The sequence below is a fragment of the Pleurodeles waltl genome, chromosome 1_1 (genome assembly GCF_031143425.1).
Source record: "Pleurodeles waltl isolate 20211129_DDA chromosome 1_1, aPleWal1.hap1.20221129, whole genome shotgun sequence".
Lineage (NCBI taxonomy): Eukaryota > Metazoa > Chordata > Amphibia > Caudata > Salamandridae > Pleurodeles > Pleurodeles waltl.
In genome coordinates, this window is record NC_090436.1 from 211518496 (window position 1) to 211542316 (window position 23821).

The 23821-nt window shown below is 45.0% G+C and overlaps 1 protein-coding gene across 1 annotated transcript in view; it reads left to right on the forward strand.

Annotated features, from left to right (window-relative positions):
• The window catches only part of IL7R (interleukin 7 receptor), a 208114-nt gene that overhangs the window by 106948 nt on the left and 77345 nt on the right, over positions 1-23821 (forward strand). The window contains exon 6 of the mRNA XM_069233382.1: positions 12900-12987. Within this exon, the coding sequence (XP_069089483.1) occupies positions 12900-12987 (88 nt within the window). The remainder of the gene's footprint in view (positions 1-12899; positions 12988-23821) is intronic.

Here is a 23821-nt window from a genome sequence, read left to right on the forward strand (position 1 = left end):
ACCACTCCAACATGGCCACCTTGAACAACATTGGACTCCCCCCACTCCTCTACATACTACTCTACATACATTTCTGACCTCCTCAATATGGCTATCACCATAGGACAGCAGACTATGCCCCCCATCTTTTGTACGTGCCCGTGCTTTAGCAATGCTTAAATACAGAGATATGAGAACCCTTCAGCCACACCAGACCTTAGTCATAAGTGAAAATAAGCTGCCTACAGTGGCCTCTTCACTCTCCGATCCTAAATACCCACTACAGAGGTAAGCTCATCCTCTCCCCAAATTGCTCCTTAATGTACTACAGTGTAGGAGGCTGGACTGGTTTGTAGTGAGTACCAAGGGGTACTTGCACCTTGCACCAGGCCCAGTTATCCCTTATTAGTGTATAGGGTGTCTAGCAGCTTAGGCTGATAGATAATGGTAGCTTAGCAAAGCAGCTCAGGCTGAACTAGGAGACGTGTGAAGCTACTACAGTACCACTTAGTGTCATATGCACAATATCATAAGAAAACACAATACACAGTTATACTAAAAATAAAGGTACTTTATTTTTATGACAATATGCCAAAGTATCTTAGAGTGTACCCTCAGTAAGAGGATAGGAAATATACACAAGATATATATACACAATAGCAAAAATATGCAGTATAGTCTTAGAAAACAGTGCAAACAATGTATAGTTACAATAGGATGCAATGGGGAAACATAGGGATAGGGGCAACACAAACCATATACTCCAGAAGTGGAATGCGAACCACGAATGGACCCCAAACCTATGTGACCTTGTAGAGGGTCGCTGGGACTATTAGAAAATAGTGAGAGTTAGAAAAATAACCCTCCCCAAGACCCTGAAAAGTGAGTGCAAAGTGCACCAAAGTTCCCCTAAGGACAAAATAGTCGTGTTAGAGGGAAAATGCAAGGAAAACACAGATCAGCAATGCAACAACGATGGATTCCTGACTGAGGGTACCTGTGGAACAAGGGGACCAAGTCCAAAAGTCACAAGCAGCTCGGAGATGGGCAGATGCCCAAGAAATGCCAGCGGTTGGTGCAAAGAAGCTCTTACTAGGCTGAAGAACTGTGAATACTGCAGGAACGACAAGGGCTAGAGACTTCCCCTTTGGAGGATGGATCCCCCACGCCTTGGAGAGTCGTGCAGAAGTGTTTTCCCGCCGGATGGACGCCAACAAGCCTTGCTACACGCAAATCGTGCGTTTGGCGTTTTTGGACGCTGCTGGGGCCCAGGAGGGACCAGAAGGTCGAAAATTGGACCTGCAGAGAGAGGGGACGTCGAGCAAGACAAAGAGCCCTCACTGAAGCAGGTAGCACCCGGAGAAGTGCCAGAAACAGGCACTACGAGGATGCGTGAAACGGTGCTCGCCGAAGTTGCACAAAGGAGTCCCACGTCGCCGGAGACCAACTTAGAAAGTCGTGCAATGCAGGTTAGAGTGCCGTGGACCCAGGCTTGGCTGTGCACACAGGATTTCCGCCGGAAGTGCACAGGGGCCGGAGAAGCTTGCAAAGTCGCGGTTCCCAGCAATGCAGCCCAGCGAGGTGAGGCAATGACTTACCTCCACCAAACTTGGGCTGAAGAGTCACTGGACTGTGGGGGTCACTTGGACGGTGTCGCTGGATTCGAGGGACCTCGCTCGTCGTGCTGAGAGGAGACCCAAGGGACCGGAGATGCAGCTTTTTGGTGCCTGCGGTTGCAGGGGGAAGATTCCGTCGACCCACGGGAGATTTCTTCGGAGCTTCTGGTGCAGAGAGGAGGCAGACTACCCCCACAGCATGCACAAGCAGGAAAACAGTCGAGAAGGCGGCAGGATCAGCGTTACAGAGTTGCAGTAGTCGTCTTTGCTACTATGTTGCAGGTTTGCAGGCTTCCAGCGCGGTCAGCGGTCGATTCCTTATCAGAAGGTGAAGAGGGAGATGCAGAGGAACTCGGCTGAGCTCATGCATTCGTTATCTAAAGTTTCCCCAGAGACAGAGACCCTAAATAGCCAGAAAAGAGGGTTTGGCTACCTAGGAGAGAGGAAAGGCTACTAACACCTGAAGGAGCCTATCAGCAGGAGTCTCTGACGTCACCTGGTGGCACTGGCCACTCAGAGCAGTCCAGTGTGCCAGCAGCACCTCTGTTTCCAAGATGGCAGAGGTCTGGAGCACACTGGAGGAGCTCTGGACACCTCCCAGGGGAGGTGCAGGTCAGGGGAGTGGTCACTCCCCTTTCCTTTGTCCAGTTTCGCGCCAGAGCAGGGGCTAAGGGGTCCCTGAACCGGTGTAGACTGGCTTATGCAGAATTGGGCACCTCTGTGCCCAACAAAGCATTTCCAGAGGCTGGGGGAGGCTACTCCTCCCCTGCCTTCACACCATTTTCCAAAGGGAGAGGGTGTTACACCCTTTCTCAGAGGAAGTTCTTTGTTCTGCCATCCTGGGCCAGGCCTGGCTGGACCCCAGGAGGGCAGATGCCTGTCTGAGGGGTTGGCAGCAGCAGCAGCTGCAGAGAAACCCCAGGAAGGGCAGTTTGGCAGTACCAGGGTCTGTGCTACAGACCACTGGGATCATGGAATTGTACCAACAATGCCAGGATGGCATAGAGGGGGCAATTCCATGATCATAGACATGTTACATGGCCATATTCGGAGTTACCATGGTGAAGCTACATATAGGTAGTGACCTATATGTAGTGCACGCGTGTAATGGTGTCCCCGCACTCACAAAGTTCAGTGAATTGGCTCTGAACAATGTGGGGGCACCTTGGCTAGTGCCAGGGTGCCCTCACACTAAGTAACTTTGCACCTAACCTTTACCAGGTAAAGGTTAGACATATAGGTGACTTATAAGTTACTTAAGTGCAGTGTAAAATGGCTGTGAAAATAACGTGGACGTTATTTCACTCAGGCTGCAGTGGCAGACCTGTGTAATAATTGTCAGAGCTCCCTATGGGTGGCAAAAGAAATGCTGCAGCCCATAGGGATCTCCTGGAACCCCAATACCCTGGGTACCTCAGTACCATATACTAGGGGATTATAAGGGTGTTCCAGTAAGCCAATGTAAATTGGTAAAAATGGTCACTAGCCTGTCAGTGACAATTTGGAAAGAAATGAGAGAGCATAACCACTGAGGTTCTGATTAGCAGAGCCTCAGTGAGACAGTTAGTCACTACACAGGTAACACATACAGGCACACTTATGAGCACTGGGGCCCTGGGTTACCAGGGTCCCAGTGACACATACAACTAAAACAACATATATACAGTGAAAAATGGGGGTAACATGCCAGGCAAGATGGTACTTTCCTACATACAGGCATCGAATAATTTAACTTTTCTTCTGTATCCCTTCTTCTTTACAGTACTATTTATCTTCAGCGAAACCAGAGGTATTTATGAAGCCTATATTATTGGCTGTTGGCAAACTATACTTAAACTTACAGCGTACTAGATGGCTTTTAAGTCACATTTGCTATTTATTTAGACCCATACCCATTTGGCCGAGGGGGAATTCTACACACTAACCCACACTGTAACACTGACAACTTGGGGAATGAACACGACACAAATAACTGTACGAATCAGAAATTAGATATTAAAATCTAGAACTTTGACTATGTTGATGGAGACCACGCTAGCCAACTTATTCCTTTATGCATTGATATCCAATCTGCATATTTTAGGAGCAATGAAGAACTTCAAAGCTCAAGCTTTCACTCGCAGCCTTCAAATTTCACATGGACTTAAGAATACTGATCTTTCAAAAGGTATATGAGAACTAGACATCTCCCACAAAGGCTCAGGTCCATCTGCTACCTAATACTTTATTTCCCCATATACTTCCAATTTAATTAGGCCTACCCACCCACTCCCTCTGATCGTGAGATGAGTACTGAATGATAACTTAGAGACTTTCCTGTCAATAAGCTTCCCCACCACCATACAGGAAACTGCAAAACCATGAAAGCATGTCCCTAACCCTGTTTGTTGGGGTCCCATGATATCCCACCTACTAGGCCCTTAAATTTGCTACCAAAAAGATATGTCCCATTAGTACCCTCCATAACCACAGCATGCGGATGAGACAAGTAACTAGAGTACTGCACTATCACATCCTTACTCCTTCTCAACTTCAGTGTAGTGTAACACTGGTGTGGTCACACAAAACAACCTTGAAATGTATATATAAAAGATTGTCAATTAGTTGTGTTGTACAATGTCTTAGAGCCACCTTGAAAAAGCCTCAGGCCTCGAACAAGACGATGCAAAACATGAATTGGCTACCCTGAGTTCTAAAGATTCTACATCAAATGAAATAAATGAACGATCTTCGTTAGATTCAAATTATAGGGCAGATTTGCTCAAAATCCAAGCAACGCAGTAGAGCAAGGCAAGTTGCAGCACTGCATTGCATAAATGAGAGAGAGCTGAATAGGTCCATATTTGAGTTATGGTGCTCTTCAGCTGTCTTCCTGCACTGGCTCACTTGAGACTGCCTAGCACCAGCGCAGGGAGCCTGCATTATGGGCAGGATTGTTTTTCTGCAGCAAGGGATGCCTACCTGGACAAATACAATCCTTAGAGGCATATCCATATTTCTATTTGTGCTGCAGAATGCAACACACATACAAAAAGAAAGTAACATGGAGGAATAAACATATCTCTCCTTGATAACCTTCACTGGGGAAGCATAGCATTTTGCTGCATTATCAGGTCTACTAGCTTTAGTGAATCTGGGAATGTGTTAAAATCCATGGCTGGATGCATGGGAATGCCCATGCTCCACCCATGGACATCTTCCCAGCGCAAAGCAGCAGTACTTTGTATTTACGAAAACAAAGTGGATTTACATGGCTTAGTAATTGGCAAAAATGATTTTGCACTGGGGCTGAGCCACAAAAAAGATGTAATCCTGATGCAAAATTATAGCAAATCTGCCCCATCTGTTTTTCTTAAATCCATATGATTGTTATTTGAGACTAATAAGAGCACTATTTTAAATTAAGGGTGTTAAGCATTCATGTATAAAAACATTTGTCTAACTGTGGAGCTATAGGCCCACACTCTTATCAACTGCATCACTTTCACCACCCTACAGCTAACTGGCAATTCGAATTAGGCAGGGCCTCGGGCTCTTCACTTTCAGGGCCTTACTATTTCAGGATAACGTTTGTAAAGTGGGCAGCCAACTCCTACAAATGTACAACGTTTCTTAATAAAGACGATATATGTCTGTGGTACCTTCAAATGTGTACATGTGAAATCATTAGCAGTGTGCAGACAGAATTCTGCATTACTTTACACGAGCTGAGGGTGGGATTCTTGTTCCCTGCAACACTTTTTGAGTCAGAATTTGTTTCCACCGCTGTATTTAATACATATTAGCTACTATTTAATACATGTTAGCTACTATACCACTGATCACATTAGTCCCGAACCTAAGCACAGTGCTGTATATTTCAATAAAATGGAGCTTAGCATGGTTACTGAGTTAAAGAGACATCATTTTGACTCATAGTTATCCATCACAGAGTGGATGACAGTCCTTAATGAATACTTTCTACCTCTAAACATTTAAAGGAGAGGAATTGGCGGGAGAATGGTAACAATTACAGCCCATCACTAATAAGGGAAAGTGCATACTTTAAAGTGAATTTGAATTTCTTATTCTAACTTCAGTCCAACTTGCATTATGAAAAGTGCCTACACTGAGCAGGTCGTATTTACTATTCTTCCTCCAGTCAAATAAACATTGAGGAAAGTGCATGTATTTGAAAGGAATGCATATTTACAGTTTTAACTAGGCCCACAATTATTGGGACATTTCAAATGTTCGAGAAGGGGGGAGTCTGATTTACTATCCATATTATACATTAGGGAAAGCACATTTTTTGTGGGGTTCTGATTTACTGTGTTAACTCCAATTCAACTTATGTTGGGGAACATGCATATATTTTGGAGTCAGATTTACTATTCTAACTCTGTTACCACTTACACTGGGGAATGTGTTATCTAATTGGAGTGGGAGGAGGGAGTCAAATTTACTAGGCTAACTACATTGTAGAATTGCGGGGGACACATTTTCTATTCTAAGCACAGTCAAACACACAATAATGGAAGTGCTGAAATTTGATGGGAGTCAGATTTACTAGTATAACTTCAGGCGCAAAAACATTGGTGGAAGTGAATATATTGTGGAAGAAGTAGATTTACTATTCTAAATTCAGACCCACTTATTTTGACCAAAGTGTTTATGTTGGGGGTGTCAAATATACCATTCTAATTCCAGGCCCATAGACATTGGGGAAAGCCTCTTTACTGAGCAATAGTCAGATTTACACTTCTTATATTGTTGTGGTGGCAGTTCTGATTTACAATTCAAACTCTACATTTTGGAAAGTTCATATATATGCGGAGAAGTGCAAATTTACTATTCTGACACCAGGCCACAAACACTGGAGTAGCGCAAATATTTTGCAAGGGAAGGGCTCAAATTTGCAACTCTAAGTCCAATTCCAATTACATTTACCTGAAAAAGTGCATATATTGGGCAAAGGGGAAAATACTATTTTAACTCCGCACCCACAAATGGTGAAGAAAGAATAGATGAATAATGGGGCTAGGGTTACATTACTATATTCTAATTGTAAATAATTAAACATGTTTAAAATTAAATATGTACTTGATACATATTCATGAATATCATATTATCAAGCACAGATTTTATTTAAATGTTTATATATACACACATATATATATATTTTATTGTTTTGCGGTACATGTGAGGTATTTAATTTATTTAAATATTGAATTTATTTCTGTATAAAACAGTAGGTAAAATATTGTAAATAAGTCAGTTTTATTATAAAATTATAGGAAATGAATACAATTAATGTAATTAATGTAAAGGTCAAAAACAATTCTAAACGCTAAACTGTTTTCCTTTAAAGTGAATATTAATTTAAACAGAGCACCCCATTTGTAAACTGAAATCTTCAAATTTTAAAAACTAAAATTAATATCACTAACATTCCCGAAATGTAATCTACAATATTTTTAAGCATTATAAATCAACAGATAAAATTATAATTATTTAATCCCAAAAAGTATTTTTAAAGTTAATCGGTAAAATTTACATATAACTATAAACTGCACTCCAAGCAACCCCACAACCATTTAATAGCATATTCTAAAACTTATTATATTTAAAATAAATTAGTAATGGAATTGAAAAAAGTAATAATGAATACATTAAAAATAAAATTGTAAGCAGAAAATTTAAAGAAGGGCAGTATTCAGTATTCAGATCTCTGGGTACATGAGGATTTGCACAGAGTTCAGAATTTACCAGCCCATGTGTAATAAGGGCCTATAAATTGTGTGATAAAGTGCAAATAAACAATTTCTCGCAACAGAAAGATAGAACAAATGTACTAGTAGTCTGTGGGATGTAGGACCTGATTACGATCTTGGGGGATGGGATACGCCATCACAAATGTGATGGGTATCCCGTCCGCCATATTACAAGTTCCATAGGATATAATGGAACTTGTAATATGGCGGACGGGATATCTGTCATGTTGGTGACGGAATGACCCTTCTGCCAAGATCGTAATCAGGCTTTGCTTTTTCATTTAGTTGTTTATGTCTTCTAGTGCTTGCTCTTAGTTTGCCCAAGATCATGGAGAATTGGAATTGGTATTTAGGTGCATCACATCATTCTACAGCCTGTCTTTCTTATGTTAGGTGTTGGGATTCACATCTTAAGGATTTCTGGTGTACTAAGCTGGCTGGGTCAATAATGGACTACTGATTGCCAAAAAGCCGTTTTCAGCATAAAGAGGGATGGGAGCCCAGAACAGCCTACAGTAACTTGTAGTGCTTGTGGTTTTGATCTAGAGCTGCATGCCTAGAAGCCCTCAGGGAAGACAGGTAATATGTGGCATCCTAAGTGAAGTCTTTGTTTAAGGCCTACTCAAGCCACTTAGAGATACATTTTGTGAAGGCTACTGACTGCTACCTACTGAGCTCCAGAACCACGATTCCTTGTTCCAACCAGCCACCAGCTCCACTAAAATGTCCAGCTAGTATGGGCTTGCCAGGCCAGAGCAGTGGTTTCCCTTCCCAGGTATCCTCCTTATCGCCAATGAGTGTTTGTTTCAACAGGGACATCAGTAGAGACTGATGGCTGATGCTGCAGACCTCCAGAAAAGAACCATTTGCTCAGACCAGCCAATAGCTTCCATCCCAAATTCCCTAAACACCCCCAGTTTTCAGTTATGTGCAGGATCTTGGCCTTAAGAGAATTTACGGACAATGTGAACCACAGACATCAACTGCAGAAAAGGCCCAAGCAAAACCAGTCCAAGGGTAGGACTGTCAATGACCAGCCTAAAGACAAAGGAGACTAACCTGAGCTCACCATCTAGGTTCTGCAGACTCTGTAATTTTACATTTGAGAAACTGTATCTGCCAATGTGTGGAGCCTGGTCTTGCTAAAAATTTAATGAATTGATCTAGCTCAGATAAAGGGAAGGTGGCCAATGGCAAGTAGGTAGCTTGTATTGAGAGGAGTGTCTGCCATAATTGTCAATATTTTACAAGATACATATGAGTTCTAAATTAATGTATTTTTAAAATGTTAAATGCTCTTCAAAGTGTATTTAAAGAGGTCCAACATTTAGTCGGTATAAGCCACACAGCTTAAGAAGTGAATTCAATTCAGACACGAAGGCTTGTTAAACCTGCAGCCTCTCAGATTCCTTTACCGTCATTAGACACCAACATACTTTTCCAGGTACATAAAGAGAGGACCAGAGGCCTTTTGGCTCAAAACCTTTCACAGTAGCTATGCAAATATCAGATCCGGGATTCTTAATTATGGGCCCCTTACATGAGTTAAATACATTTGCAAAGCGGCTCATGACAAAGTTTAAGTTTCTATTTCTATGTGGTATTTCTAAAGTGTGTTAAACCAGAAGGCATCAAAGCGCTAGAAAAGATGAGAGACAGAACATACCATGGCAATCCAAGCAAACATATCCACTACAAAAACAGGCCTGAAAGAATCTAATGTACAAAAAGCCACATTTTAAGTTATTTCTATTTGGTATTTTATCCTTCTTGAGTGCTTTTAAGACTGATTTTGAGACAGGAATGTCACCTGCTTGGTAAACAGGTGTTACCCCCCTTACCTGAGCACCAAACTTCACGTGTATCTTGCATGGTGGTTTTTATTTTAATCTAGCCTGTGCACAGAGGCCTGTACCTGACCACGTCAGGTCCTGCACGTGTCCTGTTATTCGGAGGGGCACACAAAGCATGCCTTCAATGTAGGCAAAGAACTACTGTCCTGGAAAGAGTGTATAAATTGGTGGTGGCAGCATATGGTGTTTTTAGAAGGGATTAGTAATGTGACCAAAACGTTTTATCTGTGCCACAGGGACTGAGCTTGTCGAAATGCTTGTTAGTATGAGTATTCCCAGATCCTTGCCCTGGCATCCTGTGGGTGCTCCAGGTTAGAGACAGCGCCAGAGCTACCTGCAGTGAGAAGCGTTGCTCTACACAAAGGCTGTGCCTAGAGTGAAGCTCGAGGAGGACACTAGAAAAGAAGAACCACTCCAACATATTTCTGCAGTGCCAGACAGTGGATCCACATCCAAATAAAGCAATATGTTTTTCTTTTTTTTAAATGCAGCCCGTTTTTGCTTAAAGGAAAATGGGCTGCGTTTAAAAAGCAAAAAATGAAATATAATTTCTTAAGAGTAGGCAGTGCTCTGTGGGGGCAATTTGAAATTGGTGTTTACTGCGATTCCTTTGCGAACGCATTCATGGTCACAAAACAATCATACATACCGCTGTGACTTGCAATTAGGAAGGGACGCCCTTGGCACCCCCCTTCCTAACTGCAACTCGCAAACCTATTTTGTGATTCAGTAAATAGATTACTGAATCGCAAAATAGCATTTGTACACACCAAAATTCTTTTTTTCTGTGCGCAAACGTCCTGATTCTGCGAATCAGGCAGTTTGAGCACAGAAAAAAACCTTTGTACAGCTGGCCCTTTGTGCTTTCGTATAATTACTGTTTTAGGAATGTACAGATAAGGGCTAAAAATATTTGTGTTAGTTAATTTTCTTAATTCGCATATACCACCTGGGACATTAAACTACTGGACATGTCAGTTCCAAAAAAGCCAGGTGGCAACCCTACCTGAAGTACTGAGAAGCCTGGCTGACTTCTGAGGAATGGAGAGAGCCTGCCTGGTCCTGGAGGAGTACAGCTTAGAGGAGAGAAACCCAGTGTGTCCTCGGAGACTGTAGGACATACAGAAAGCTGACTGCACAAGAACCCCACTGGTCTCTTATCCAGGGTCCAGGCAGGAAAGGCAACTGCCGTTATCTACGCAAGCCTAGTCTGGGGTGCAACTGTGTGATCAACAGAGACCCAAACAGGGATTTAACTGCCATGATAGTTGTAGGCTGAGAGAGGGGTTGCAACTACTGTGACTGTTGGCCCAATCCCAGGTGGGGCCATATTACCACATCCATTTCAGAACACTGCACCAGGGCTGCACCTGTGCTAATGCCACGGATTCAAAGGACTGACACTGGGACGGCAATCAGATGGACACAGAATGCACTTGACTTCCATGAACACCCCAGAGAACTTCTTACTCATTATGGCCTCCACAGCAGAAATGTAGGAGGACTGTGTGGGGTCAATGAGGACATGAATGTGCCATCACTGTACAGCAAGGGAGTAAGATTGAACAGTGTGTGTATTTGACTGTGAGCATGGAAGTGCTGCACCTGCACTTGATTGTTGACACAGAGGGATGCACGCAGCAGAGAGGGGGGCACCCAGTAGAGCATTGATAGGGATCTGGGAGAACGCAGCACCACAAAGACAGATCGCACCAACGAATACTAACATGTATAACACATTGCATTTTGCAGTGTTGAGGACAATTTAGTACAATTGTGTGATTAAAAAATACTTACTTTCTTTGAAAAACCAAGCCTCAGGCTGGGTCTTGTAAACATTGCGTCTCTTGAGGTATTGTTGACTGCTGAGCTTGTGTCCCCCACACCACCTCACTGAGAAGCCTGTGACTGCTTGCTCTCACTATCATGTGTGTGAAATGTGGTTGTACTTGGCTGAGTTTACAGAACTATAGTAGGACAGGCTCCAGGACACCAGTTGTAAACAACCATTGGCCCTACAGTTGGGACCCAGTAACTTCTGTCTGCCCCGTGGAACCTCAAACAAAATCTGACAACTGTATTGTATTTCTGGAATGGGTCCCTGCCCTCCCTAGAGGTACACATGAAATCCAAAATGAAATCCAAGATCCATGAGAAAATATAGCACTTCATTTGTTCTGCAATGTTGACAAGTGTTCTCCTGCTGTTAGAGCTGACCTAACCCAGGTAACAAGAATTTGCTTATTGTTTAAATGTTGTTCTCTTTGCAAGGGAAACCTCATTACTATTGGTTGGGTAGTTATCTCCAAAGTGCAGGAACCCCAACCTTTTAATGTTAGAGGCACCGGGGCCAGATTTACAAGGCCCTAGTGACACTTAGCGCCAGACTAGCTTCATTTTTTCTTTTTACACTAATGTGGCATTAAGGAGGACATTCTCCTTTGCCGTATTTACAAAGTGGGGCAATGCTTGCATTGTGCCACTTTGTAACCTCTTGCACCACATTATGCTTGCGCCAGGCATAAGTTATGCAAAGGGGGTGTTCCCCTGCAGTGAGGCCTATAAAATTGGTGCAGTGAAATTTACAACAATGCACTATGCCATTTTGTGCGTCATTTTTAACACCTGCTCAGAGCAGGCGTTAAAATTACGCACCCATTACTTTCAATGGGCCTCCCTTTACTTTACAGGATTAGCCCCACAAATTATGGTGCTAATCCTGCAAAGTACCAAAGTGGCTTCATACATTTTGACCATACTGCCCTAACGTGCACCATGGGGCGCTGTGTTGTAAATATGGGGCACAAATGGTGTCGTTAGGAGGGTTCAAGGGGGCGCAAGTAAAGTGGTGCGTCACGGCTGATGGGCCACTTTCTTGTAAATCTGGCCCGAACTATGAAAACAAATCTCCAGCTTGCTGATAAAGTTCTACCTTCCTTCCTTTTTCCAGGCATTGTATCTTTTTTTAAAAACTACACCCAATGTGTGGTACATAAAAACACACTCATTCATTTATGCAAGGGGCCTAATAGAAAAGTCTTTGGGAAGCATGGATTTGGGTGAATACATCTACAATTCATCCTTGTGTGTTTTATTTAATATGAATGCATTGGTAATCTTTTATTTTACAGACCAATTTCATGGTGTCCTTGTGCGCATTCCATAGCCCCACCAGCTCACTGGTGCATATAGCGCCCACCCATGTAAAATCTCTTGTATTTTTTGCAAGCAATTTGTTCACAGTACTGAGTGTGAATTCAATGTTATCTCATTTTATAGGCACAAATGTGACAAAATAATTGCGATATGTGCTTGGTCACATGTCCCTTGTTGTTTCATCATATGGTGCAAAGATAGCATGATTGTGGGACGATGTGCGGGTATGATCGTGACTGTAGTGTGGCCACCTCTTGAGTTATTCGTTGGATTGCTGAGCCAACCACCTGCACACTCTCTCCATCCGGTGTGTACCCGTTATATTAGATACTGCTATTGCCATACATATCGTCCTCCATTTGCCCGCATGCTATGATCCCCATTTCCTGCTCTTTTGACAATGTATATGCATGGCCAGTTAAACCCAAATCCCCTAGGGGTGAGCATGCTCCTTCCAGGTCTCTCAAAATGTGTATAACAAGTGAGATGAATACGTCTGTGGAGTATGTATGTATAATACTGATGTCTTTTGCTCTTCCCAGGGTTACCCCTGATGACCATCACACTATCCACACTGGGCATCATTCTGCTGGTCATCATGATTGTCATCGTTTTTCTGTGGGAAAGCAGGTACAGTGTTCCACTTGACTTAGGTACCTTGTCACCTTGTGCGAGTGACAGGCCTGTGATGTTCATGGACGATATGGGGATATAGGGTAGAGGTCCTTGAGGCATGCTGTATACCTGCTGTTTTTGTATTTATATATTGAATAATGTAATAGCTTAGTTTCATGGAGAGGCTACTGCACTTGATCAGCTCTTGATTCCCTAACCTCAAAAAGATATGGGCACCTCAAGTTCACTAAAAGGGAGATGTGGTTTTTATTAAATTCAATCTAATATTACCGAAAATATATATTGGAAATATTTTTGATATTGTAAAAAATAGAGATATATTTGTAATAACTTTAACTGTGCTTTTGGTCATGTGAGTCCTAAAATCTGGAACTCATTACCTCTGGAGCTTCAGCTAGCCCCCTCCAAATTGATTTTTGGGGAAAAGTTTGAAAACTTGGCTTTTTGATCAAGTTAAGTTTTTCTTGTCTGTGCGCAACTCTTCTTTCCAATCAGCCTCCTACCTCTGGGACACTTTGTGAGAAGTCGCCATGCGCTTTACAAGTAGCATAATTATTATTATTATTATTAATGTTTGTAAATTATGAACTGGCAATCTTTGCTTTTTCGCAGCCTTTCAACAAAAACAGTATTTTGTGACTCAACCTGATCCTAAAGAGGATGAGATGGAATCTCAAATGTTATACAATGAGCTGGTCCCTTTAAGGAAGAAAACCTTCATCTTGGAATGGAAGAGGCTCCCAGTTATGGAATGTTAAGGGATGTTCCTCGTGGAACTGCCTTTCCATGTTGAGATTTATTTTAATATATCTGGAAGTTTAGAAGGTTAGATGATAAACTAAACTTTACATAACGAATGCAGTTCATAATATATGTCATGTACAACACAAAAGATAAACCTCGATTTCCATATAAAACTACTTCTATACCCATGTTTTCATGTTTAGGTTGGATGTATTCTTCCAGTTTCTTACAATACGCCTCTTCATAGTTGTCAAACGGTCATGTGTATTGCATGATATGCTGAGTATGCGATGAGGTCGACTTTGGAACTGGCATCAGCTCAGCATCCTGTGATTCTCTGCACATCATTCAATCTTTCCGAATAGAAAAAAAAAACAATCTGACCTTGTGCAATGACACTGGGGCTCATAAAAATCCCTCAATGCCCTTGGGCCGAGTTTGCACTGAATAAAACTGCAAAAAATGGAGACTAAATCACTTTGTTTCTGGAAGTCCATACTGAGTAATACTCCACATCACCAAGACTACGGGAAGAAAGGTGTCATCATGACCACGCTAAATAGGACCACATTTTGATAGTGGGCTACTTCTCAGGATCAAAATTGTCATTTACACAATTTGCCAGATAGAGTTCTGTAAAGCCAATTTCTGTAGCCAACACAAGTGAATCAGTTTTTCAAAATGAATTACATTTGAACATCCATTAATTAGGACAATATGCGTGCATTTGTGCCATGAGGTTCTCCGGGACAGCCTATGTCCATGAATCAAGAGTGTAATTATACGCATTGACGTCAATTCACCAAAATGCCAAACATCACATGTTCTTTTCCCTCAGTGGCATCACAGAAAGTGACTCCAACGGCCTTTGATCCACTCTCAACTCCCCCCTACTGTCTGTTAGCTAACTTTTTTATTATCTTTCTCACCTCTCTTTCTTACCTGTTGCTGTCTCTTTCCCACTCCTGCTGTCTATCTGAACTGCATCTTTCTCACAGATCTTGTAATACACGTCTTCCTCTCACTCACCTGACTTTCTCATCTATTCTGTCTTTTTGTCTCTATTGCACCTGTCTTCCACCTCTCGTCTGTCTCTGTCCCAATATCAACATATTTCTGATGGATACAACTACCTGTGGATTCCTCACCTCATGAATACTCCCATGGCGCCAGCATTCGACGGAAATCTTCTTACTAGTCTCTGCACGTCGACGAGGACGTCACTGTTGCCCACGCAACGCCGTCTGACGTCATACAGGCAATAAGAGGTCCTCGACGACGTGCGGACGTCAGTTCCCTTTTTTCCGTGCATTCAAAACGGTTATCTTCGAGGGAGCAACTGTTACTCTTGCGGTTACAGTGTATATCTTGCTGCGTACTCTTTCTCTGTGGAAATAATGTCGCAGAGAAAGTCTGGATTTAAGCCTTGTCGTGAGTGTGGAGGCAAGATGTCGGTGACGGATCCTCATTCCGATTGCCTTTGGTGTTTGAGCTCCGACCACGACGTCTCGACTTCTGATTCATGTCAGCACATGAATCCGAAGGCCCTTAAAGAACGTGAGGCGAAGCTGTTTATGGCCAAGTCAAAGGAGAAGCATCACAAGAAGTCTTCTCCGAGACATCGGCGTCATCGAGACTCCCGGCGCCGTAGAGAATCTCGGCGTCATTCAAGGGAGGCTCGTTCCAGGTCTCCGGATCGGCGCCGAAGAACATGGGAGGTCAGCCCCACAGTGACGCCGCATCCTTCGACGCCGTTGCCCTCTCCGGCGTCTCCAACTTCGCCTGGACAGGCGTCGGTGATTGAGGTATTGGAGCCTCAAGTGTTTTCTCCGGCGCAGACGCCGAGGCCGGCATCGGGGTCGCCTCCGAGACAGGCACCCCAGTATCCGGCTTTTCCCACCCCTGGAGCCGATAGTTCCGCATTCTTGAATGCGATGTATGCCATCTTCCAACAGATGGCTCCAGGGGGTGCTCCGGCTGGGCCTTTGGCCTTTTCTTTGGGTGATCCTGCGCCTCTTCGGCCGGCACCCTTTATGCCCTTTCTCCCGTTTGGGAACGTGGGCTCGGCGCCAGTGTCGGCGCCGGTGGCCGCTCCGGTGGCTTCGGAGGGATTGGCCCCAGGGATTTCCATCCCGTCGACGTCGAGATTTCGGCCTGTGACTCCGTTGGGTCCATCCGTTTCAGCTGCTCTTCAGTCGGCGCCGAAGTTACCTGTGGCGCCGGATGCGGCGTCGGTGGCTTCGGAAGATCGGCGCCGATCTCCGACTTCGGCGGAGGCATTGTCGACTCCGCGGATTGAGCAACGACTGCATTCAAGGAGGCGTGCTCTCCGGGTACTAGAAGAGCAGGAGTACCAACGAGCCCTAGAGGAAGGAGAGCTAGAGGACTCGGGTGATGGGCTGCGTGGACTGGAGTCGGCCAGTGGGCTGGACACTTCCCCTGAGTGGGACCTTTCGTCCCCGGGGGAATATACTGAGGAAGCTGCTTCCTTTCATACAGTGGTACGGAAGGCAGCTAGTTTTTTGGACCTGCCTTTGCCGGTGGTGGAGGCGAAACAAAACCTTTTGACAGAGGTGTTGCATCCGGCCTCAGCCGCGGCGGAGCCTCTGTTACCTTTTAATGACGCTCTGCTGGATCCGGTTTTAGAGGTGTGGAAGAGGCCGGCATCTTCCCCAGCAGTTCACAGAGCCGTGGCCAGGAGGTATCGGACGGCTCCAACTGATCCTGGTTTCCTATCTAGGCACCCTACGCCGGAGAGCTTGGTAGTGCAGGCCTCCTGTTCGTCCAAGTCAGCGCCTGGTTCTTTTCCGACGGTGCCTGGGGACAGAGATTCAAAAAAGCTAGAGGCGCAGTCGAAGAAGATTTTTTCGTCTTGCAGTTTGGCGTTAAAAGCCACCAATGCAACCTGTATCCTGGGGAGGTATATTCATGCTCTGATGGATGACATCTCCTCTTCGTTTACAGAGCTTCCCCAGGGTCTTTTGGATCTTGTCTCTGATGCCCAGGCTGCTGCGACCCAAATTATCCAGACGGGACTGGATACCACCGACTCGGTAGCCAGAGCAATGGGCACAACTGTGGTGGAAAGAAGACAGGCCTGGCTCCGTAACTCGGGCTTTTCGGCAGATGTACAGTCCACATTGTTGGATCTCCCGTTTGATGGGGACAAACTGTTTGGGGCTAAGGCTGATTCGGCCTTGGAACGTTTTAAGGAGAGCAGGGCCACGGCTAAGTCGTTGGGACTCCAAGCTCCTTCTTCCACGGCCTCTTCCAGATTCTTCAGGAGGTTTCGTGGATTTGGGCGTGGCTCTTCCTCCTCTTCCTTTCGGGGAAGATATCAGCAACCTGCCTCCTCCCATCCCTATAGATCTTTTAGGGGGAGGGGTAGGGTCCGCACCAGGGGAGCCTCTCAGCAGCACTCTGCCTCTTCCTCATCCTCTGGCGGGGTGCAGCAGGGGAAGCAGCCTTAGGCTTCCACCATTTCCCACTCACTCCTCTCCTGTAGGGGGAAGATTACAGCATTTTCTCACCAAATGGGAGACTGTTACGTCGGACACTTGGGTTCTCAGTGTTGTGGGAAAAGGCTACACCCTTCCCTTTCGGGAGTTTCCGCCCCTCATCCCGCCCCGCCCTTCGTATTGTTCACAAGAACACCTCCTGTTGCTAGAACAGGAGGTAGAAGTCCTCCTTTTAAAGGGCGCGGTGGAGTTGGTCCCGGAGCAGGAAAGGGGTCAAGGAGTTTACTCAAGGTATTTCCTGATTCCCAAGAAGGATGGTCGTTTGAGACCAATTCTGGACCTGAGGATCTTGAATTGGTTCCTCAAGCAGGAAAAGTTCAAGATGCTGACCCTAGCACAGGTGCTTTTGGCGTTGAACATGGAAGACTGGATGGTGTCTGTCGACTTGCAGGATGCTTACTTTCATATCCCGATACTCAAGTCACACAGGAAGTATCTCCGGTTTGTGGTGGGATCGCAACACTACCAGTTTGCGGTACTTCCGTTTGGTCTTACTTCAGCACCTCGAGTCTTCACGAAGGTGATGTCGGTGGTTGCGGCAGAGCTCAGAAGGAAGGGGATAGCAGTATTCCCTTACTTGGACGATTGGTTAATCAAAGCCAAGTCCCCGGAGCTTGTGTTGCGTCATCTGCAGTCAACAACCCAGTTGTTGTTCGACCTGGGCTTTTCGGTGAACGAGCCCAAATCTCACCTAGAGCCCTCTCAGCGCCTCCTGTTCATAGGGGCAGTACTGGATACAACATTGGGTCGGGCCTTTCCTCCGCCTCAGCGGATTCAAGATATTCAGGATTTGGTTCCAATGTTTCGAAATGGAGCGGTAGTTCCAGTCCTCAAGGTCCTTCGTCTGCTCGGTCTTTTTGCCTCCTGCATTCTGTTGGTCACGCATGCTCGCTGGCACATGAGGGCTCTTCAGTGGTGCCTCCGAAGGCAGTGGTCTCAACACAGAGGGGATCTAGAGGGTACTGTCAAGATCTCCAGAGATGCTGCTGTGGATTTGAAGTGGTGGATTGCAAGCAACAATCTTTCACAAGGAAAGCCGTTCCAGCAGTCGCCACCAGTGGCCACAGTCATAACGGATGCTTCCACTCTAGGGTGGGGAGCTCATCTGGGGGATCTGGAGATCAAAGGTCTTTGGTCTCCAGAGGAACAGATTTTTCACATCAATCTGTTAGAGTTACGGGCTGTACGTCTGGCTCTCAAGGCCTTCCTCCCTTCCCTTCGTGGTCAGTCGGTACAGGTCCTAACGGACAATACTACCACGATGTGGTACATAAACAAGCAGGGAGGAGTGGGGTCGTACCTTCTCTGCAGAGAAGCTCTTCGACTATGGTCCTGGGCAAAGGACCATCGGATTTGCTTGATAGCAAACCATCTGGCCGGAGTTTTGAACGTGCGTGCGGACAGTCTCAGTCGCCACTTCTCGGCAGACCACGAGTGGCGTCTCCATCCAGATCAAGTCCGTTTAATCTTCCAGAAGTGGGGGTTTCCTCGGGTAGATCTGTTCGCCACTCGAGAGAACGCGCATTGTCCGTTGTTTTGCAGCCTTCAGTATCCGATGCAGGAAGCGTTGGGGGACGCGTTTCAAATGACCTGGTGCGGCCAGTTGCTTTACGCGTTTCCTCCCATACCCTTGATTCCTCGAGTATTGAGGAAGATTCGCCAAGACCGGGCTCTAGTAATCTTAATAGCTCCGGATTGGCCAAGGAGGGTGTGGTACTCCGACCTTCTCCAACTCTCAATGTGCCCGCCGCTCCGTCTCCCTTTCAGGGCAGACCTCCTCTCACAGTCGCAGGGGCAGGTTCTACACCCCAACCTCCAGAGTCTGCACCTACATGCCTGGAGATTGAACGGGGCAACCTGAGTTCCTTCTCTCTCCCGCCTGAGGTAGTGGATGTTATATTAGCGGCCAGGCGACACTCCACTAAATCTATCTACGCTAATAGGTGGTCTAAATTTGTTGCGTGGTGTGGAGAGAGGCAGATTGATCCTTTACATGCTCATCTATCGGACGTTTTGTCTTTTGCTCTATCTCTGGCGCAGAAAGGTTGTGCAGTGGCTACCATTAAAGGTTATTTATCGGCCTTGTCAGCCTTCATATGTCTTCCAGACCAACCATCTTTATTTAAATCCCCTATTGTTATCAGATTCTTGAAAGGTCTTCTAAATCAATATCCTCCAAAGCCATTCGTTATGCCGCAATGGGATTTGTCCTTAGTCCTGACTTTCCTTATGGGGTCCCCTTTTGAACCTATGCATTCTTGCCCCTTGAGGTATTTGGTTTTAAAAACAGTCTTCCTGATAGCTATAACATCAGCAAGGAGAGTGAGTGAGTTGCAGGCCTTATCAGTAAAACCCCCTTATACAACTTTTTATGGGGATAAGGTGGTGTTGAGGACCAAGGCTGCTTTCCTCCCGAAGGTTGTTTCACCCTTCCATTTGGCTCAGGCAATTACTTTGTCCACGTTCTATCCTCCGCCTCATCCTTCCAAAGAGGAAGAAAGACTGCACCGTCTGGACCCAAAGAGAGCGTTGAGCTTCTTTATCGATAGAACAAAGGATTTCAGGCTGGAGGATCAGCTGTTTATTGGATACGTGGGCAAGAGGAGAGGAAAGGCAGTCCACAAGAGAACACTATCCAGGTGGGTTGTTCTTTGCATTAAAATCTGTTACTCTTTGGCAAAGAAGGATCCTCCTGAGGGCATTAGAGCTCATTCCACCAGAGCTAAGTCGGCCACTTCGGCCTTAGCCAGAGGTGTTCCTGTGGTCGACATCTGCAAGGCCGCAACTTGGTCGTCCCTTCACACTTTTGCAAAACATTACTGTTTAGATTCTGAGGTTAGAAATGACGGCCATTTTGCACGGTCAGTGCTGCAGGATTTCTTGGTTTGACCATTTAGGCACCCACCGCCGGGCGTGGTACTGCTTTGGGACTCTATTCATGAGGTGAGGAATCCACAGGTAGTTGTATCCATCAGAAGAACGAGTTACTTACCTTCGGTAACGACTTTTCTGGTGGATACATTAGCTACCTGTGGATTCCTCACGGTCCCACCCGCCTCCCCGTTGCCTTTCTGGTCTTACCAAGTAATCTTTGAGTGTGCTCCTCTTAGTCTTTGAGGGTGCAATTGATATTGTATATAATATATTTATATATGTGTATATATGTATATATCTTTGTGTATATACTTGATGTGTGTATATATTTTAAAAGAGAGAGTTATATATATATATATATATATATAAAAGATTTATAGTTATTCATGCAATGTTGTGTATTTTTACAATATAATGCGATGTTGCCTTGCTCTTTCATTGCATTGCCTGTTTGTTCTCATGCACGTAAAAAATGATTGGTACTGACGTCCGCACGTCGCCGAGGACCTCTTATTGCCTGTATGACGTCAGACGGCGTCGCGTGGGCAACAGTGACGTCCTCGTCGACGTGCAGAGACTAGTAAGAAGATTTCCGTCGAATGCTGGCGCCATGGGAGTATTCATGAGGTGAGGAATCCACAGGTAGCTAATGTATCCACCAGAAAAGTCGTTACCGAAGGTAAGTAACTCGTTCTTCTCACCGTTCCTCCTCCCTGCCAGTCCCTCCTAAGCTGTCTCTCTCTAACTGGCATAACCACTATATATCCTTTTGAACTGTCTCTATGTCAACACTCTCAAATGGTTCGTGTCTATCAGCGACCACTTTCTCACTTCCCCCTCTCCCCGTCTCTCTTGGGTGGCTTTCTTACCTGTCTCTTTATTGTGCCTCTCTCATACCTGTCTTCCCTTCTTTCTAAGCTGTCTCTCATTTCATTGTTTCTATAATCTCTCTTAACTATCTCCCACATCGTTTGCCTCTACTTCTTTCTGAACAGACTCTTTCTCAAAATCAGTGCTTTAAATGGGCCGGTACTCTCCGGTACTGAGTACCGGCACTTTTTTATTTTGAGAGGGAGAGTACCGGCATATCTCAAGATAAACGTAATACTTTTAATTGGAGAGTACCGGCACTTCTCGGAAACAAGCAGGTACTCTATCACAGAGTACCTGCACTTCTATTTTTCCATTTAAAGCACTGCTCAAAATGATCACCTCTTCCACCTGCCTGCTTTTCTTTCTCAGCTGCCTTCTAATTACTTGCCCTACCTGTCCATCTCTGCGCTGTATCTTTCTTGCAAATCTCACCTACCTCCTTGGGCCTCTCAGGTGTCCATCGCCAGCTGTCACGTCATCACTTCTCTCACACCTGTTTGTCCTTCTCTTTCTCTCCTTTTTCCCATTTTTGTATATTTAAATATATGTCACAAACCTCACCATCATCCTCTCTCGCCGTTCCTCCCTTCTTTCTGACTCTCGGATGTCTTTTTGTCACTTGTCGTTGGATCTCGCACCCTTCTCTCTGTAGTGTCCTCTCGTTGCTCTTCCTTTCGTTCTTTAGCCCTCGTTTCCTTTCGTAGTATTTCCTCTCTTTCTATATCCCCCCACCCTTACCCCCTCTCCCTGTCTCCTGTATTTCATGCTTCCTCCACGTCCTCGGAGGCAGCAGGCGACAGTGAGGCGACTTTTCACTAAGGGCCGCTCTGCTTGCAACAAACTTTGCTTTCCAAATGTGTCACTTTCCTCTGACGCCAGGGGATGCAAGCACAGTGCTAGGCGGCGCAGGAGGCGTCAGGGGTCGCAGCTCCAACCCCTGGAACCCCCTAAATGACGTCTATAATTGTACACCTGCAAGTCTGTTTCCTTTAGTCCAATCTACAGTGCCTAAACCCTAACTCCCTCAGGAACAGGACTGGAAAAAAGTACATTGTACTCTCCACCGTAAATAGGGCGGACGGCGTTGTGCCATTCCTCGGATGGCCCACTACTCCGTCAAACCTTCGGAACAAGATTTCCATTGGTGGAATCCGCCCGACTCATGAGGCAAGTGGGCCAAGGGTGTGAAGGTCAGGGTACTCCGCCGTATTTGCTCTAAATCATGCAGTTAGTCTTCAAATAGCACTTCAAATGCAAAATAAAACTCACCTAATCTCTATGGACTCCATTTAGGGGTTGCCATGGGTCCCAGCTGTCAACCCCAACTTGCGACCCCTGGCCTCACAGGCAGCAACATCAGTTCCATGATCACTGGGGAAGCTCGTCTTTATGGACGCCGGTTGGGGCTCCACTCACTTTGTTTTCTGTCAATTTTGTACTACACTAATAGTGAATAATAAAATATTATTCACTATTAGTGTAATAAAAATTGAGTACAGCTAGCTGGAATGTGCCCTCCTATGGCAGGTGAGGTAAGATGTATGTTGTGTGCGCAATTGTGGCTGCGAGTGCGTTTATGTGAGAGAGTCTCTGTAAGTGTGAATGTGTGTATATGTGGAAGTATGTGTGTATGAGTAAAAGTGGAGGTCACAGGGCATGTGATGTCCCTTCCCCTACCCCAGGCATTTCGGTGAATTGACGTCCATGCTGATCACTTCCCATTTTTACATTTGTTGTCACCTCTCTCTACATTTTTACTAGGCATACATGAATAAACACCTGTCGACCCTTAGGAAGCCACACCCCTGATCCTCTTTTACCTTTAAGAAATGAACCGTATCTAGACTCAAAACATACATTGTAGTAAATAACAGCCAGGTTTCAGATCAGACCACTGAAACCGGCCCACGAAGTATTCTAGCCCAAATGTACAATACCATAGTACGAGCGCTCGCACATGGGCAAACTATGGCCCTAGTCCAAAGCAGCACAGACCGCCAGCACCGATCAACTTTCTCCCACAAAAACCAAAAACGAATTGAGTTGTACAGGACCAATCCCTGGTAATTAATGCAAAGAGAGCGCAACAGAAAAAGTTGTCCGAACAAACAGTCCAGGGATTTGGCACTAAGCTAATAAACTAAAGTTTATTTCTCGGTTTTGTATATCACGTTCAAACGGCAGTTTTTGGGCGAACCTCCTCATGAAAACATCATCACGCAACTCACTGTAGATTGTGCGGTGTACGGGTTTTCCTAGTTCGCACAACACAGAGCTGCAGTTTCTCAACTATAAGGCACCGAGAGCTGAAATTGCTTTAAGAAGGATACTTGTGTGTTAACTCAATACGCTTGACCTTAAGTAATGTGCAATGTCGTTAATTAAATATTTGTTCATGTTCATACTGCGGCTTTAAAATTGAGAGGCCTTGGAAGGAACGTACAAAGTTGGCCTAGTTCGAAATTCCCAAAGTACACAAAGAACAAGATATTGGTTCTTTTACTTAAAATAAGATATTGAGAACTTTATGGAGCAAACGTGTTGCACTGGAATTAATGATATTCAAAAAAATGAAATCTGATTGATGAATCATGTTAATAAGAATCATATGACCTCAAAGGCATCTTGTCTTTCTATTTTATATGGTGTCAGGGGATATTGACACTACATTGAGGTCTGCTCTAAGTCTAAAAAGAACCCTTTTGTGCCCCCCTAAACCTATAGTTTCTAAGCGATTTAATGACTAGTCTCCGTTGTTCTTACTTCGAAGCTAACCTGATACAACAGTTTAGGATTGGAGATAAATCATCTCGTGATGT